This window comes from Malaclemys terrapin, chromosome 1, assembly GCF_027887155.1.
Source record: "Malaclemys terrapin pileata isolate rMalTer1 chromosome 1, rMalTer1.hap1, whole genome shotgun sequence".
Lineage (NCBI taxonomy): Eukaryota > Metazoa > Chordata > Testudines > Emydidae > Malaclemys > Malaclemys terrapin.
This window is the reverse complement of record NC_071505.1, coordinates 101,376,247-101,393,534: the sequence shown is the minus strand read 5'-3', so window position 1 is coordinate 101,393,534 and position 17,288 is coordinate 101,376,247. Positions and strand designations below refer to the sequence as shown.

At 38.6% G+C, this 17,288-nt stretch overlaps 1 protein-coding gene across 6 annotated transcripts in view; it reads left to right on the top strand.

Annotated features, from left to right (window-relative positions):
* MYBPC1 (myosin binding protein C1) overlaps positions 1 to 17,288 on the top strand; it is a 112,554-nt gene that overhangs the window by 37,985 nt on the left and 57,281 nt on the right. For 4 of the 6 annotated variants that reach the window (XM_054033475.1, XM_054033433.1, XM_054033441.1 and 1 more), the window contains exons 4-10: positions 6,199 to 6,237; positions 7,609 to 7,644; positions 9,889 to 9,993; positions 10,652 to 10,800; positions 11,206 to 11,323; positions 13,624 to 13,675; positions 16,410 to 16,466. In XM_054033475.1, coding sequence (XP_053889450.1) covers positions 6,199 to 6,237; positions 7,609 to 7,644; positions 9,889 to 9,993; positions 10,652 to 10,800; positions 11,206 to 11,323; positions 13,624 to 13,675; positions 16,410 to 16,466 — 556 coding nt within the window. The remainder of the gene's footprint in view (positions 1 to 6,198; positions 6,238 to 7,608; positions 7,645 to 9,888; positions 9,994 to 10,651; positions 10,801 to 11,205; positions 11,324 to 13,623; positions 13,676 to 16,409; positions 16,467 to 17,288) is intronic. The other 2 variants (XM_054033450.1, XM_054033459.1) reach the window with 2 other exon arrangements.

Genomic DNA, 17,288 nt, shown 5'->3' with positions numbered 1-17,288 from the left:
TGACCTGGGAAAAACATTTTGCTCCTGAATTGAACATCTATAATATCTTCCCCTCTAACTCCACAAGTCTATATTTTGCTGAATTAAAAAGACACCTTGGTAAGTATCTCATCGAACACTACTGTACTATCTTTTTTGTGCAATCTGTTTTGCAGTTTTTGAAGCTTCACACTAGCAAAGAATAAAGAGATTTGCTGAAGGGTAGGAGTTTTTCATGGGGTTGAGCCATTTACTTCTAGTGCTTGGAATGGTTTTTAAATTTAAAAAAATTGTTTGAGATTCTACTACACAAAGTAAAAGTTGAGGTATTTCCATTTTAATCATATTTCAACTAGCAACAACTGCTAAAGTAAGAGTTCCAATAAGAAACTGAATAGTGAAATGTCAGAAGGATTGTGGTACTGATAAGTAGAAAAGATTCTCTTCTCATCCATCATGGTCTAGTGGAGCTGTTCCTTTACATAGCAGCACAGAAGTCGTTGTCAGTAAGACTCAGAGCATGCTGAATGAGTTAGCTGAAATAATTAATTAAATGTATTATTATTTACATTGCAGTCTGAACCCCAGCTCCTGTGAACCCCAATCCAGGGCTAGGATTCCATTGTGCATAAGGGAAGAGAGTCTTTAAGACTCTCATGCTCATCTGTTATGAAGAATTTAGTATATGGTATTCTTTATAATAACAAGCATAGTTCCTGAATATCAGAAGAAAAGGCCTCTCTCTTCTCCATTTGCTGAAAGTCATGTTATATTAGAAAAATATATTTTAAAGGTATATATATTTACCAACAAGGAACAGGGAGAGAGCCAGCCAACAACTGGCTTTTGTACTACTGAGTCCAGGATGGAGCTAAAAACTGCTTCCATAACTTTGCAGGTGGCAGTTTGGGGTCTTCTCTGAATTATGTGGGATGGTGAAGGGTTTCACATCTAGATAGCATAATACATGGATGCTTTGCAGATCAAACAAATTCTAAGATATTCATGATAGTTCATACTAGCCACCCACCCCGGTACATGGGAAGTTGTCTGTCTGCAGAGAGGTCAGGTTGTACATGAATCCTACAGCTAAGCAAGAAAACCTAGGCCATGTTCTTCACAAGTTCCAGATGATTTTAGTGGCATAGAGCCAGCAGTTAGGCAGAAAAAGTATACCTACTTGTGTGTCTGCTCTACTATTCTGTTACTTGTTGGTAGTTACTGTCTGTCCATGGTAAAACATTTGTCTACCTATTACGTTATTAGTAGGTCTAGTAGAGTTGAGAAAATGGGTCACACCATGTGAAAAATTCTTTGTTCTCTTTCTAGGTTTTTCACTGGAAATGATTAGTTCAGAACAGTGAAAAGAAAATTTGCCTGCTCCTGTATAATTTTGCCACTTTCATAGACATCTGAGTTGTGTAACTGGAAAATTCAGAACTCAGATGTAGGTACTAAGTATTCATTTTATTTGCAGAACAAGAAGTGAATCAGCAGAAGTTCCACCAAACTTATGGCCATGTCATCTTATACTGATCCCATTTTCCACTTTTTCTTTTTTCTTTTTAAATTTAGCATCATCTTGTACACAAAGTATTGTTATCATGATTTTCTCAATCTAAAAACAGTTTGCTTATTCCTTTCTTTAGGTACCATCCAGCCATTCAGGAGTCCACTAATAAACTTTTGCATATTTCACTGATGTGCTTTCTCTAGGTTCCATCCAGCCATCTACTAAAATGTCTGCATGTTTCATCCCTGTATTTTCTTTAGGTTTCACTAAGCCTTTCATCTGTCTACTAAAACTTCAATTCTTTCACTTGGCTACCCAGCACCTTAAGTACCTAACAGTTCCTGTACAGTTTAATGGGAGCTGCTGAGTCCTCAGCACTTTGAAAAGCCAAACAATCTATTTAATAAGCTTCATTTTAGGCACAGAGTTTTGAAAATCTTGGTCATTGTTAGGACTAAATTGTGCTCTCAGTTACACCAGTGTAAATCTAGATTGACTCAGTGAGTTTAATTGGAGTTACTCTAGGTTTATCCTGGTAAAAGTGAGAAGAGAATTTAGCCCAGTTTCATTGTGACTTTATAGTAAATTTATGTTAATTGATGTACATTAATTTGAATACCTAAGATTGTAAGAATATCCTCAACTCCCTCATAATCTCTAATGTATTAATAGATCTATAATGTATTTTATCCCCACTAAGTGTTACAGATAATCAGTACATGCAATATATATAATTATCCAAGTGCTTTATGACTTTCATATATTGTGTTAGCGTAAGAATGCACATTCTCATCCATTTCATCTCGCTTTACTCCCTCCCTTTTTGTGAAAGCTAACATCTTTAAATATAGTTCTGTTCATATTATTATTCTTAAATCATGTTAAGGTCAAAAAGTGTTTCTTCTATAACACAGACTGGGTAAAATATAGCTCTCCATTAACCTAAGCAAAAGTACCTGAGGTTGCCTGGGTATGACTGAGAGGAGATTTTGGCCTGCTATATGTATGGGTCTTTAGCTTTCTCAGATTGCAATACCTATTCTTTGCTTGCCTAATCTGTAGCAGCAAATATCCAAATCACTTGCTTACATTACCAAACTTCCTGCACAACTCAGAAGTCAAGTGTTTCCATGCCTACAATAAACAGAAGTATCATGTATGTTAAGAGTGCTGTTTTGTATCTGCGCTCTACTCAGTTAACCTTTTCTGCTGTTTCACAAAAGTGACAATAGTGACTCTAGATTTAAAATAGTGTTCAGTTTTCAGTTAAAGTAGAGCATAAATTTGTTTGTTAGACATGAGATTATATGGAACAGAACTAAAATCACTCTATGTGTAGGTTGAATTTTGGGGGAAGTCTGATGTGAATTCCTTCAATAGTTAGGAGACTGAATGACTTTTAAAAAAATAGTTTAGAGTTGTTGTTTTTGTGAAGCATTCTTGTTTAGAAATTATTAAGTTGTAACAGTTCAAACTTTCTAGAGATATAGATCTAAATAGTTTCAGGAATGTTATATATGAGCCTTTTCCACAGAGGCACAGGTGAAAATAAGTTGTTAGAGAGGATGTGGCTCCCCAGTAGAGCTCCAGGTGCCGCAGAAGCAGGGTAGGTGCTCCAATATAGCTTAGTGTATACATCTTCTCCAGAAGCACACCTCCTAAGGTGTAAAGAATGGGGGCTCTTAGATCTGTAGTGGGACTCCCCTCCTGTACATCTTGGGAGCTGCACAGCTTTTCTGCTATCCCATTTGCACACCGTGGAAGCCATGAGGAACCCAGCACCACAGAAAATGTAATACATATGGCACACAAAATTATCTGTGCCAATCCAATTTTAAAAAAGAAGAAAATATCAACATGGAAACCTTTATTAACTTAACATTAAGGTTGCTAAAATAATAATTATAATTTTTCAGTAAAATACAGAACTGCAATATTACTATTTTAAAAAAACCTTAAGAATTAAGGGGCAGATTGTGGAACGCCCTCTCTTGTGTGCACAGGATGTAAGGGGGAAAGAGTAAGACCACACTCACCCACCTCTGAGCAACCTCCATGCATCTTGGCTCCTGGCACAGTAGGGAACGCAGGTTCCGCCTGACCAGTGTTCAACCATCCTATGAAGCAAGTGGGTGAGGAGGGGTCTGAAAGTTAATATTTTTGCCTGACCCCCAACATGTTGACGGTAACAAATTATTTACCCCAGAACCAATTCTAAGCCCTTTGGGGCTCCTCCAGGAGCTACATGGCTACAGACCACCTCATTACACAGGTCTGTGCCTAAAGGTACAATCTAGCTGTAGAAGATCAAGGATTATATATGTAAATAGGCATTGCTAATGTATGTGTACCATTGAAAGAGTATGTATGCATGAGTATGACTTGTGGGTCAAAGTTAAGGTAGTCACATTTTCACATGTGAATGCTGTCAGAAACTGAATGGGAAGGCAATATGTATTACCTTTCATGTTCATTCCCACTCTTTGTAATGCTTAAAGTTGTTCTGCTGTTGATCCTGTATTATCTTTTTTGTGGAAGAGTTATATTAATTACTTCAGCAACCTTTCATCCAAGTTATCAGTGTTTTATTGGGAAATATATTGCATCATTTGCTTTCTGTAGCTCTGTTAGTTTAGTGAATCTCTTTACAAAATTAAATGAGACTGCTTTAATATTTCCCTATAACAGAAAAGTCACATTTATATACCTTCATTAAAGTGCCATGCTATGTAGTTATATGAGCTGTTAGTAACCATAAAAACCATTTATAGTAGTTCCTGAAGAGGAGGAAACAGGTTGTTATATTAGGCCAATTTAGAAAAAGATGCAAATTTTATTTAACTTTATAAAGTTAAATAAAATAAAGTTTATAAAGTTGAAGATGCACATTTTAGTTAACATTTATAGGTACCGTAGAACCTTGGGCCAGGTCTACACTAACCCCCTAATTCGAACTAAGGTACGCAACTTCAGCTACGTGAATAACGTAGCTGAAGTTCGAAGTACCTTAGTTCGAACTTACCTTGGTCCACACGCGGCAGGCAGGCTCCCCTGTCGACTCCGCGTACTCCTCTCGCCGAGCTGGAGTACCACAGTCGACGGCAAGCACTTCCGGGTTCGACTTATCGTGTCCAGACAAGACGCGATAAGTCGAACCCAGAAGTTCGATCGCTCGCCGCCGAACTACCGGGTAAGTGTAGACTAGGGCTCAGAGTTACAAACAGCTTGGGAATGGAGGTTGTTTGTAACTCTGAAATGTTCATAACTCTGAACAAAACATTATAGTTGTTCTTTCAAAAATTTACAAATGAACATTGACTTAATACAGCTTTGAAACTTTACTGTACAGATGAAAAATGTTGCTTTCCCTATTGTTTAATAGTTTACATTTAAAATAGTACTGTACTGTAGTTGCCTTTTTTACTTTTTTTTTGTCTCTGCTGCTGCCTGATTGCGTACTTCCAGTTCCAAATGAGCTGTGTGGTTGACTGGTCAGTTCGTAACTCTGGTGTTTATAACTCTGAGGTTCTACTGTATGTCTGTATATCTTGAAGCCATAATTATATCTAGTTTGTTCTAGCCTCTCAACAAGTACACAGGTAAAAATTATATTTTTCTACTAAAACCCATTTAAAACACTAATACTTATGGTCTATTTTCACCAGAGACTGAGCTCTGTGTGTGTTCTATTCAACAGCTAAAATTCAAATACAGTTATTAGCTAACGAAAAATACTGTACTGTTGTAGAAAGTGCCTTTTATCTTGCCACTAGGGTCTCCTCAGAATCATGAATATTGTAACTAGACCTTAATATCAGTATTTTAATGGCACTTTCATACTTTTCCAGGTTTTATTATTATTATTATTATTAATAATAATAATAAAAATAAAAAACCTGGAAAAGTATGAAAGTGCCATTAAAATATTAATGTTAATAATAATATTCATGGCATAGTATATGAGTTAACATTTTAAAATAACAGTACAATTGCTAAAATAGATTATAATTCTTAGGAAATGAAGTATTAATACCAAAGAGTGGGGCCATTATTCAATGTTTATCAAATGAAAACCAAGTGAACTGATAATGATTCAATACTTGAAGTGTTACCTGTATATGGAAAAAACTGAGTTGCTTAGTCCCTTCATTTTGGATTAATCTTCTAATGCAGGAGTTACTAATTGTGTGTATAGTGGTGGTTTTTTAAATTATGGTATGTTTTGCGTGTCTGAAATGGTTTAGTTATGTTGAATGTATATGTGGTACGCATTTTACTTGCAGACATGAACGTCAGCGAATCGACATCCTCTTCAGAAGGTCAGATATGTGGTTGACCTTGATTTCATTTTTTGGTCTTTTGTATTCACTGTGGATTACATCTCTAACAAACAGAATCACTTAAAAAACTCTCATATAAATCCATATTTTAATAATAGATCACAGTTCACATCCCATTATTTTATTTATTTATTTATTTATTTTACTTGCCTGGAGCATTAAGGTTTACCATTTCAGCTACTGAATTACTCAACGCTTTATTCATCAGTTTGAAGTTTCCATTACGAGTGTTTCCAGCTATCATGATTCCCCCCCACCCTTTTTATTTTGCAGGTTTCACATTTTCGTTTGTTTGTACTAAAAAGGATAATCTACAGTGCTCTCTTTTTCCTTGTATGTTTTTTTTATTCATATTTCTTTTTACAGATGAAGATGACAGTGCTTCAGTTAATACGCCACAAGCAGGTTAGGATTATTACAGTGCTTTTTTCCTTCCTCCTTAGAAAAAACTAAACTAGAAAAAAATAGGTCCTGATTCTGTAGTTTGCATTTAAGCATAATTTCCATCAACACAGAAACTTCTTTAGATACTTTAGGTGAAATTCACCTCCCCATGCAGTGGGCCAGTACATGGCTTTTACAGCACTGAAATCCCACTTGTATTTTCTTATAAGGTCTTAAGTGAGACTTCACTATTTCGTAGCAGGTGAAATGCTCAGCTGCTCTGAAGGTCAGAGTCTGTATGCATTCATCTGGAGGAATACAGACTGCATTTTTAAGGTTAAACCTGAACCCAAATTTCAGAATTATAATTAAACTAAATCCTTATGATTTAAAACTAGTTATCGCCACCTGATTGGATGTCACCTTAATTGGGCTGTTTACTGATGCCACTGCTCTACCAGTCAATCAGAAGTCAGGTGGCTTTAATTTTTCAGTGCTGACCACCAGTCAGCTGACAAATAAAAGGGCCTCAAACCACAACCACTGAATGAAAGCAGCAGTAAAAGATGCTGCTTAAGGTCCTAGTGCCACCAACTTTGGGGTGTTGCTGAAACCTCATCCTGCCCACACACATGCTTTCCAACCAGGTTTTATGTTAATTTGTTTAAAAAGGAGTGCAAACCCTTAATGAAACCCAATGATGGAATGCCTAATGATTCACAGCAATTTATTAAAGTAAGAAGTGCTGTGAATTATTTTAGTTCCCTTAAGAAATTATCAACTTTTACACAAACCCCCTGAAAATGAAGTATTACAGGGGCCAGATCTTCAGCTGAAATCAGTGGAGTTACGCTGATATGTACCAGCTGAGGATCTGGCCCTTAATTCTAAAAATAAAACTATTATTTTAACCACTCCTAAAAAGAGCCCTCAACATTTCTTTTCCATTATTTATCTGGATTTTTTTTTTTCAACCTGAGTCATTATATTGTTAAACTTCAAGATACTGTCCTTTAGGATGAATAATGGACTGAAATGTTTTCTATTATCTTGAACTACCTAGAATTTTGAGGAAAGTATTGGCCTTGTTGCATCCTTCTAAAATGTGAACCTTTGGAAAGGAAGCCTTGCACAGAGATGCACACTATGTTAATTACATCTTCCTGTGTTGAGTACAGAAACGGAAGAAAGATAATTGAGGTTTAGACTCAGTTATACACTTTTCATATTCCTGTATTGAGACGTCTCCACATGATTATGCTCCTAAATTTCTGTTCCACCTCTGCTACTTGTGTACAGTCAATTTTTTTTTTTTAAAGAACCAGTAAACTCTAAGGTCAATTACACTGTGATCTCTAAACTGGGATCATCCAGATTACTCTTTCCTTTCAGATGGGACTACTCGGTCAGTGGAGAGAAAAGATTCAGGTGAGACCTCCTGAAAAAAAATAGAAACATTCCAACGCTAACATAGTGTAATTATTATTAATTAATTATTTCTTGGCACTAATTTACCTTTATTTTATATTACAGTCATTCATATCCCATTAAATCTTAACTTTTCAGTTGATTTTAAATGTCAAAGAAAAGGGGTTACTCGGGAAAATCTACTTGGAAATTTAGAAATAGACATCTCTCTTAAATGAAATGTGCAGATGGGACTTCAACCCCGGTTATTTACCTGGAATAGCTGAAATCTGTGAATCTTTTTAATAAAAACCAAACACATGATGACTTTATGTGATCTTCTCGCATATAGAAACTTTTATAACATTTTTTTCAGAATCACATTGTGGTTTATTAGGATTACAGCTGGTTTCACACTAAAAATTCCAGTACCAGACACAGCTATATAAAGAATTTTCACTAGTGACCCTTTCCAATTTGTATTTATGTTGTGTTTTTGTATGTGTACCAGTATACTATATATACAGTATATAGATAGATGCATCTCTCCCTATACATTTGTGTCTGTATGTGCATGTGTATATGTCTGTTTACACGTGAGCAAAAACACAATTACATGTGCAGTAGTACTGGATACTCCCGCACATTGAGTGCATTAAGAGACAAAGCTAAAAGCCTAGTTCTTTTAACCATCCTAGAAGTGGAGTTATTTAGTATTCCTGTACCTCCTGGAATGTGTTATAGCTTTTAATAAAACAAAAACATTTGGTTACCTTTTTCCACAAGTGGCCAATGTAGTTAATGTTACATATCTGTGCAATGTTAACTTTCAGCATGATTCCTTCTGTAATAATCCTTTATACAGTGTAAAAACCATGCTGACATCTGCCATGATCTTTTACAACAGGTACTGTACATGAAAAGGAATTTTTTATATTAGCAACAAGGCATAACAAAATATGAATTATATTGCAATTTGTTGTGCCTGTTTGTTAATTGTAAGATCAGAGACTGACGGCCTTTGAACACACTGACCCAAATCACACAGTATCATGTTTTTTTTCCATTCAAGAACAATAAGGAGGCTTTTCTGATCCAAAGAGAGCAAAGAAATGGCCTGTTGTGGGGATAGACCAATATTCATGTTCTCCTGCACAGATTGTACTTTCTGACATATATGCCTGGGTGGCGCTAATTTTACTAGCTACATTCATTTCCCCCACTCTGCACTAGCCCACACTCCTCAGTCTAAAGGAGAGTATATATCATTCTTACTGCACACATTCTAACTCAGAATATGGGACACATGTTTTACCCAGTCTGTAGGAGGAGAGCCTGTGGCCCACAAATGTTTTCTTTATTGTTCTCCATGGGGTTTTCCACTGGAAGTCAACTTTGATTCCTGCCAGGGCTCTGAAGGAGTTGTCAGAGAGGGAGATATTCTGGAGACTCAGTACATACATCCTTTCTCAGCATTGCCACCCACTTTTGGCTCAGAACTCCCCTTGACTTCAACAGGAGAAGGATCTGTACCTGAGTGTGTGACTTAATCATTTGTGTCTGGCTAGTTAGTCACCTATAAACATCAATCTATGCACAGGGCTGGTCTGGGGATTTGCTGGACCCAAGCTCTCAGGAGGGTACATGTAGGCGGAGGCTGGTGGCAGTGGTGGTGGGGTTGGAAATCAGGCTACAAGTTGCTGCCTCACTGGTTCTATCACAGAAGGGAGAGATTGGGATTGAACAGTGAGCCTCTTCCCATCATTATTTCACTGGCAAAGGGGAAAGATTAGTTTGCATGAGTTGCTGAGCGCGTGCAGGATTGAGGGAGATCCACAAAAATCATGCACCAAGTGGTCACACTTATCCTGCTTGTGCCTAAGACTGGCTGTGCCTTTGGACCTTTGATCTGTGGTGTCTATTTCTACAAAGCACTTTCGTGGACTATACCTATAAAGCGCTCGTGGCTGAACATTATTGCAGTCCAAGTTACAAAAGACACTTATACCGTCCATCTGCCCAAATTCCTTTCCCGAGTAGTTCCATTTTCCATCATCACATAGATGATATTTCTATAGGAACTGTAGAGCATGTGACAGCCCCGACCCTGACAATGGGTGTCACTGGGAGTAAGGGAACGGAAGACTTACATACCACTGAGGATGCCTAAAGGGTTAGAGAGATTAATGAACTCAGGTAAGTGTACTTTGGTGGGAGTGAACCATGCTCAGACAAATGATATTTCTCCCTCTCTCTGCATATTAGTATGGTCTCTTGGAGATGGAACTCCAGAAGAACCAGAGAAGCATGACAATTCCCAGAGATCCACTTTATTTATTGAAAAACCACAGGGTGGTTCAGTGAATGTTGGTAAGTGGCTAGAAACAAATTAAATATTGGGGGTTTTATGATACAGATAAAGTCTGACAAGAGGTGCATTTCACATATGAATGTTTAAATTCATGCATTCAGGCACATGCAACTCCCATTAACTTCAGTGGGAACCGCACACTCCTCTTTGAAGAACAAATTTGGCCGGTCTGTGAAGAGAATATTCAATTGGTTAATACCAGGACCAAATTTAGATCTAATAATTTAGTCAGGGTGAAAGCTGGAAGTTGTGGTCACTTGGAGAGGATAGGTGATCACCTGTACTACTCTTAGCTGTACAACAGCTGACACAGTGGGAGAGTTTCAGAGATTGTTGTTCATATGCTCTTACACTTTCTCAGTCTCTAACTAGAAGAAAGGATTTTGTGGGGATCTGTAGAGCATAAACAAAACTAGGGACTGGAGAAATAGGAACTAGACATGTCCCTCTCTGAAGCCCATCAATACTGGTCTTTCAGGCAGCCATTTGGGGTTGCCACACAACCTCCCTGTCAAGTCTCTTTCTAACGGTATAGCTACACTGCATTGTAAACCTGGGCTCAGACTCAGATCTTTCTATAAAAGAAACTTGTACAAATGTGACAGGCAACCACATTTTCAGCAATGACTGAATTATTATTTTTTGCTTTTTTTAAAGGAGAAAATATTACATTTATAGCCAAAGTAGAAGCCAAAGATCTTCTTCGAAAGCCAACTGTAAAGTGGTTCAAAGGTAAATGGATGGACCTAGCCAGTAAAGCAGGCAAACACCTTCAGCTGAAGGAGACATTTGAGCGTCATAGCAAGGTACACTTCTATTTTTCTTTTTTAAAGAGACAAAACTTGAAGCCTTAAAAACCATTCTTAATCAGTCATTCATCTAAGGATTGAGGGCATTGTGGTTCAGGCATTAGATAGAGACTCAGGAGAACTAGGTTCAATTTCTGGCTGCACCATACATTTCCCTAGGATGTTGTGTCTGGTAAGGATCTGTCCCCTGGCATAAAACAGGAGCTCCTCTGAGTAATAACTTTGAAAGGGGGTCTCTGAGTCACTGTTCCTTTCCAGAGTTCCTCCTGGGCAGCACAGCTCTGCATCACTCCTGACACAGGCGGAGAGAGTAAACTCTCCATCTTGGCTATAGCTTTTAACTTCCTCTTTCTACAAATGTATCCTAAACTAAAATGATTATACTTCGCATTTGAATTTCAGGTTTATACATTTGAGATGCAAATCATTAAAGCTAAGGAAAACTATGGCGGGAACTACCGGTGCGAAGTAACATATAAGGATAAGTTCGATAGCTGCTCTTTCGATCTTGAAGTCCACGGTAAGATTCCCCTTTTGTCCATTTATAGATTTTTTTTTCTCTTTTTAACAACAAATATGATATAACTGTATTCTCAAGGCCACAGTGAAGGAAGTTTTAATATTAACTTTTTGAACACAATGCCTCCTGAGCAACTGTGATTTATTTTTGGAATGAAATATATGGTAGAGGGGGGTGGCTGGCAAGCATGGGTTTGAGCCAGAGCCCACGGAGGTCAATAGAAAGACTTCTATTGATTGTAGATCAGGCCTCTGCTGAACAAAAAGAATGCCAGTCATAAATCTGTCAAGAGATACCACATGAGAGAGATTATGTATGCAGTTATATCCAAGAGAGATTCTGATCCGGAATGGTTCGGAATCCCCACCTGTGCAGAGAGAGCGTAAAATGTAGTCAGTGGTAGCATTTTACATCTACTTTGTCCAGGTATAAACGACTGCACAATGCAGTGGAGATTCAGGGCCAAATTATTTGTCGACTTATGCATGATAAAGACCCTCTTCCTGCAAACATTTACACACATGCTTAACTTTACTCATGGGACTTCTCACATGAACAAATTTTAGCAGATGCATATTTGCAGAGCCAAAGAGAGATAGGAAGCAATGAGCAAACAAGAGCGAACAATCTTGTCTGCCCCATGAAGGCTACTGTTCAAATCTTAAAACCTGCAAATGTTCACCTGGTCCTGTAATTTCAGCTGCTAGACAGATCCAGACAAACTTCCCAAATACCCAGAGGGCAGCAACACTCCAAGCAGCCTAGTCGAGTATTTGTTCATCCTAGCAAAACAAGCCTACCAAATTACCAAGGTCATCAGCTTGGTCATCAGCCAGGGAAGAAGGCTGCAGTTAAGGGAATGCCCAACAGCTGATTGCTAATTGATGGAGACAGGGCTAGGAATCTGCGTGTATTCATTAGGCTGCTAGGTGAAGAACTCTGCATCTATAAACTTTCTATAGGACAGAGTTGTTTCATCTGTTTAGCTCTGATTTATATGTCTAATTCATGCAGGGGGAAATTCATCCTTGTGCCAAGGCCCAGCACAAAGATCTATCCAGGGCCGGCTCCAGGCACCAGCCCACCAAGCATGTGCTTGGGGTGGTGCCTGGAGGGGGGCGGCGCGGCGGGCGCTCCGGCCCGAGAGCAGAGCCGCGACTGGGCTCGCCGCCCTCCCCGCGGCGCTCCTGCCGCCGGGGGCTCTCCGCCCTCCCCTCGGCACTCTGGCCGCCGGGGAGAGCGGAGAGCCGCGGCAGGCTCTCCGCCCTGCTCCCGGCACTCTGGCCGCCGGGGAGAGCGGAGAGCCTCGGCCGGGCTCTCCGCCCTCCTCCTGGCGCTCTGGCCGCCGGGGGCTCTCCGCCCTCCTCCCAGCGCTCTGGCCGCCGGGGAGAGTGGAGAGCCCAGGCTGGGCTCTCCGTCATCCACCCAGCGCTCTGGCCACCGGGGAGAGCGGAGAGCCTCGGCCGGGCTCTCCGCCCTCCTCCCAGCGCTCTGGCCGCCGGGGAGAGTGGAGAGCCCCGGCTGGGCTCTCCGCCCTCCTCCCGGCGCTCTGGCCGCCAGGGGCTCTCCGCCTTCCCCCCAGCGCTCTGGCCGCCGGGGAGAGCAGAGCCGCAGCGGGCTCGCCGCCCTCCCCCCGGCGCTCTGGCCGGTGGGGGATTACTCGGCGCCCTCCCCTGCCACACTGGTGGGGGGTGGGAGGGACGGGTGGCTTTTTGGCCTAGGGCGGCAAAAAAGCCAGAGCCGGCCCTGGATCTATCCATCAGTTATATCACAAATAAACTCTCCAAATAGGATTTATGTGGTGCAGAGATCTTGTGCTGGCCCTTGACACAGGGATGAATTTCCCCCAGAATCTCCCACTCTCAGTCAGACCAAGCTCTTGTATCTTTCTTGCTCACCACCCAGCGGGAGAAAGACAAAGTCTATTCTGGGTGGCAAAAAACAACTGATGATGATTTGGGCCCCCCATATGATTATGCAGGACTTCTTTTTTCCTGTAAGATGTTGGGCAGGAGTGAATTTACTTTGAAAACTGGAAGATGTCAGTGAGAGAAAAAAAGTGAGAGAGACACAGGGTGTGTGCGGTCAGGAGGGAATGTGAGAGAAAAATCACACAATTTGATCTTGTATGCAGAAATGTATAATGTAGTTTCGAGAAATGTACTAAAAAAGATTACCTCTGCACTGATGAGACTTGCACTTGGCAGATCTTGATGCCAGAAGGGCATATACATGGTGGTCACTTAGCAATGAAAAAGCACCAAGGTAAAAATATTTCTTTAACTTTTTTTCTTTCATAGAATCTTCTCAGGCTGCTCCATCTATTGACATCCGATCTGCTTTCAAAAGAAGGTAACTTCAAGTGGTGATCCTGTGAAGTTACTCAATAATGGACACATATAGCATACAATCACCTCATACCATCTCTCCTAGCCAAGTATATCAAGTGTTATAAAAAGGTGGTGTTATAAATAAGGATGAAAAAAGTGGAATGTAAGATAATTGAAAGTGGGTGGGATGAAATAGCCTTATATCAGAAACTGCATACACAGAATAATGGACTTTAAAATGAGAGTCGATTGTAATTGCTATAAGGGGAAGTGTTGATGGAGTTAGATAATCATACAGTAAGCACAGCAAAGGCTAAATAAAGTTATAGGATTGCATTTATGAAATTCCATTTTTAAGAGATAAAAGCTTATATATCATTTTCTTTAAGTAACTCCAGAGTAGAGCTGGGGAAATAACTGATTTGGGTTCACTGGCAGATAAAAAAAAAAAAAGAAAAAAATTTTTGGTCCAGGTCAAACTAAATCAAAACATTCCCCCAAATATAGGTGAATTAAAGAAGTCCATTTTGGGTCAAACAAAATATGCCATTTAACCTGAAATGTTTTGTTTCTGGGTATTTCAAAAGAGCTACATTCACATAATAACCAGATGAAGGAGGTGCCCCTTTTACTAATTAGCCCAGTGATTTACAGGTACTCACTTGGGAGGTGGGAGACACGGATTCAGTTTCCTCCTCTGTCAGATGTAGAGCGGAGTTTTGAACTTGGGTTTCCCACATCCCAGGTGAGAGTACCACCATCACTTCTCTACCTTCAGCCATTTTGTGAATCTAGCCACATTTTTTTCTGGCTGAAACTATTCGCAAATTGTTTCAGATTGACCAGAACAGTATTTTTAGGTGAATAAACTATTCATCTGAAAAATTTCACCTAGCTCTACTCCAGAGTTAAATAACCACACCAATTATATAGCAACTAGTGTGTGAAGATTCCAAAGACGCTGTCTTTTTGCAAGCAGTGTCTTCTGGGATAGAAGATAGTAGCCTATAAACATCATATACTAACACTACATAGTAGTTCAGGGCAGAAAATGAAAAATGTGTATTACTTCACCCACCTTGTTTCTCTCATTCATTTAAAAATAGACTGGAACTTTAGATAGGCAAAAAATAATTACACAAGTGGGATTTAGCCAGCACATTGCAAAAGAAGGTTGTGTGTTTTCGCAGGGGGCGGATAGATAACATCAGAGACAAAAAACATCCAAATATTTTAAAATAGTTATTGACACTTAAGATCATTACTTCATAAGACAGAACTTGTGTTTTAAACTCTTTTAATGTGTGTTTCCCAATACATTTTCCATCTTATTTGTAAGATGCCATTAAATATTATCTATTTCTTTACAAGAATTTTTAAAATTTTATTTTGTGATTCATTAAAATATCCTACCACATGCTCCCTGATAGTAATCATTTATGATGTGAAAGTTACTGTGGGCCCAGTCCTGCACTCATTGAAATCAATGGCAAAATTCCAGTTGACTTCAATGCAACAGGATTATTTTATGATAAAAAGAAAAATGCATGTCAAATTCATCTTTATAATAAAATTAAAATATATGCATTCCAGAAGTCTTAGTATACAGCATTATATCCTAAATCTTCTCGCAGGTTATTGGAATTTGAGATAAAATAGCCATTAAAACCACTGGTATGATTTATTCTTTACACTTTCTAAATCTGCACACATTTTTCTTACCAGAACAGAAACGTAAATATTGGGAACATAGTTTGTGGACAGAAAACCAGTATCACTCGTTAACTTAAAGAAATAAACAAACATCCTTTATAATTGTGATTAAGTAGTAACTTCTTTTATTGAATGATGAGTTATTGAGATAAATTCATGCTCAGAAGGATATTAATTTCAAGGTGAATTCTTTCCTAGGGGCGCATTTTTGCACACTGTACTATAACTCAGCAGCAACCACAATGCCAACAGAAAAAATTACTTCTGAAAACTATAAAGGAATACTGTATGCAAACTCTAAGGTGAAATCCAAGTGCCATTGAGTTAACTGACATTGACTTCAATAGTGCCAGGATTTCACCCCTAATGTTTACTGTCATCACCCCAACAATAGAGCATTTTCTTCTCTGTACTGTATATTGTAATAAAATGTTCTTGCTTAAGAAGACCTTCTAGAAGGGACTGCATCTTTAAAAAGGCTACAATCCCATTTTAAAAGAGTACAAAGTATTGTTTTTCTTTTTTTCTGTCTGACTTCTCCCTTCGCTGACACACAGAGGTTAAACTTAAGTGTAATGCTTCGCTAGCTGGTATTTGACACAGCTATGCATTGTTAAATGCAGCACTCTCAACAATGCAAATCTTTGTTTTATATTTATAACAGAGATCAGCACAAGCCCTTTGTTTTTTACACATACATATTACTCACACCCAAAAACAAAGCCCTTTGTGTTGATTGGCTTAAGTGAATTTGTGTTCTAAAATATAACACAAATCTTAGCAAATTAATGTATGCAATCTACAAAAATTTGCCTTAAAAGTATAACAGCAAGCAATACAAACCTTTGTGTTTATTTTTCACAATTGCTTGTTATGGAACCATAACTTGCGTGGAAACGAATACAAGTTTGTGTTGATTTTATACCATTATTTGTGTGCCTAGACAGTATTGCATATACAGAACATCTAGAGTGTTTGCAATGTGTGTTGTCCAAGTCTCTCTGTATTAAACAAAGATTTGATCTTTTTTTTATTAACGACAGCGGTGAAGGACAAGAGGATGCAGGAGAACTTGACTTTAGTGGTCTCCTGAAACGTAGGTGAGAACCAAGTGATGAAGTGAGCAGGTGTGGATTGGAAATCATTAGGTTCATACGCAGAAAGGGTCAGGTTTAGCATTAATCATTTCTCAAGAATTTTATGATCTTACTTTCTTCTGATATTCCTAACTTTTAATTATTTGAGTATGGAATGCAAAAGTTCAACTAATCATATCATGTAAACATAGTAGGTAGGAAAGAAACCTCAGATTTGAGTGTATCAAACATTTTAGGTTGTGATGCACTATCTTAATGGAACAAATCAATAGTATTTAGTCTACATGCTATTTATTTTGTGTTTGCATGAATTTTTTTTTCCTTTGCAGAGATGAGCAGGTTGGAAAATTGAGTCTGGTGTGAAAGTAAGAAACTATAGGGGGTAAGCTGGCTCTTTTGGGCACACTTTAAATTAACTTTAGCAAATATCCTGACTGGAAATTACATACAATGCTTTCAAAATGTAGGCATTTATATTATTTTCAAGGGGTTTTCTGGTTCAAGATGTGCAAATCAGGGAAGAAGGATATTTTTTTAGATGATCACTGACTCTTCTGCTCTTCCCTTCTCCATGCCCAAGCTAGAGAATGCAGTAAACTTATTATTTATTGAGAATTATGTGCTCTTTCATCATCTGACCAAACAGCAACAAACAGGTTGTTCAAGGAACAGGTAGATATATTATTGAGACAGTGAGGTCCTAAGTAAAACTTGATAGCTTCTTACAAAAATGAGGAAAAATTAGCTTTCAGATGATATGCAGCATGACTTTGCAGTTCTAATAATCAAAGAGGACCTAACATCAAATTTTTGTACATGCACACC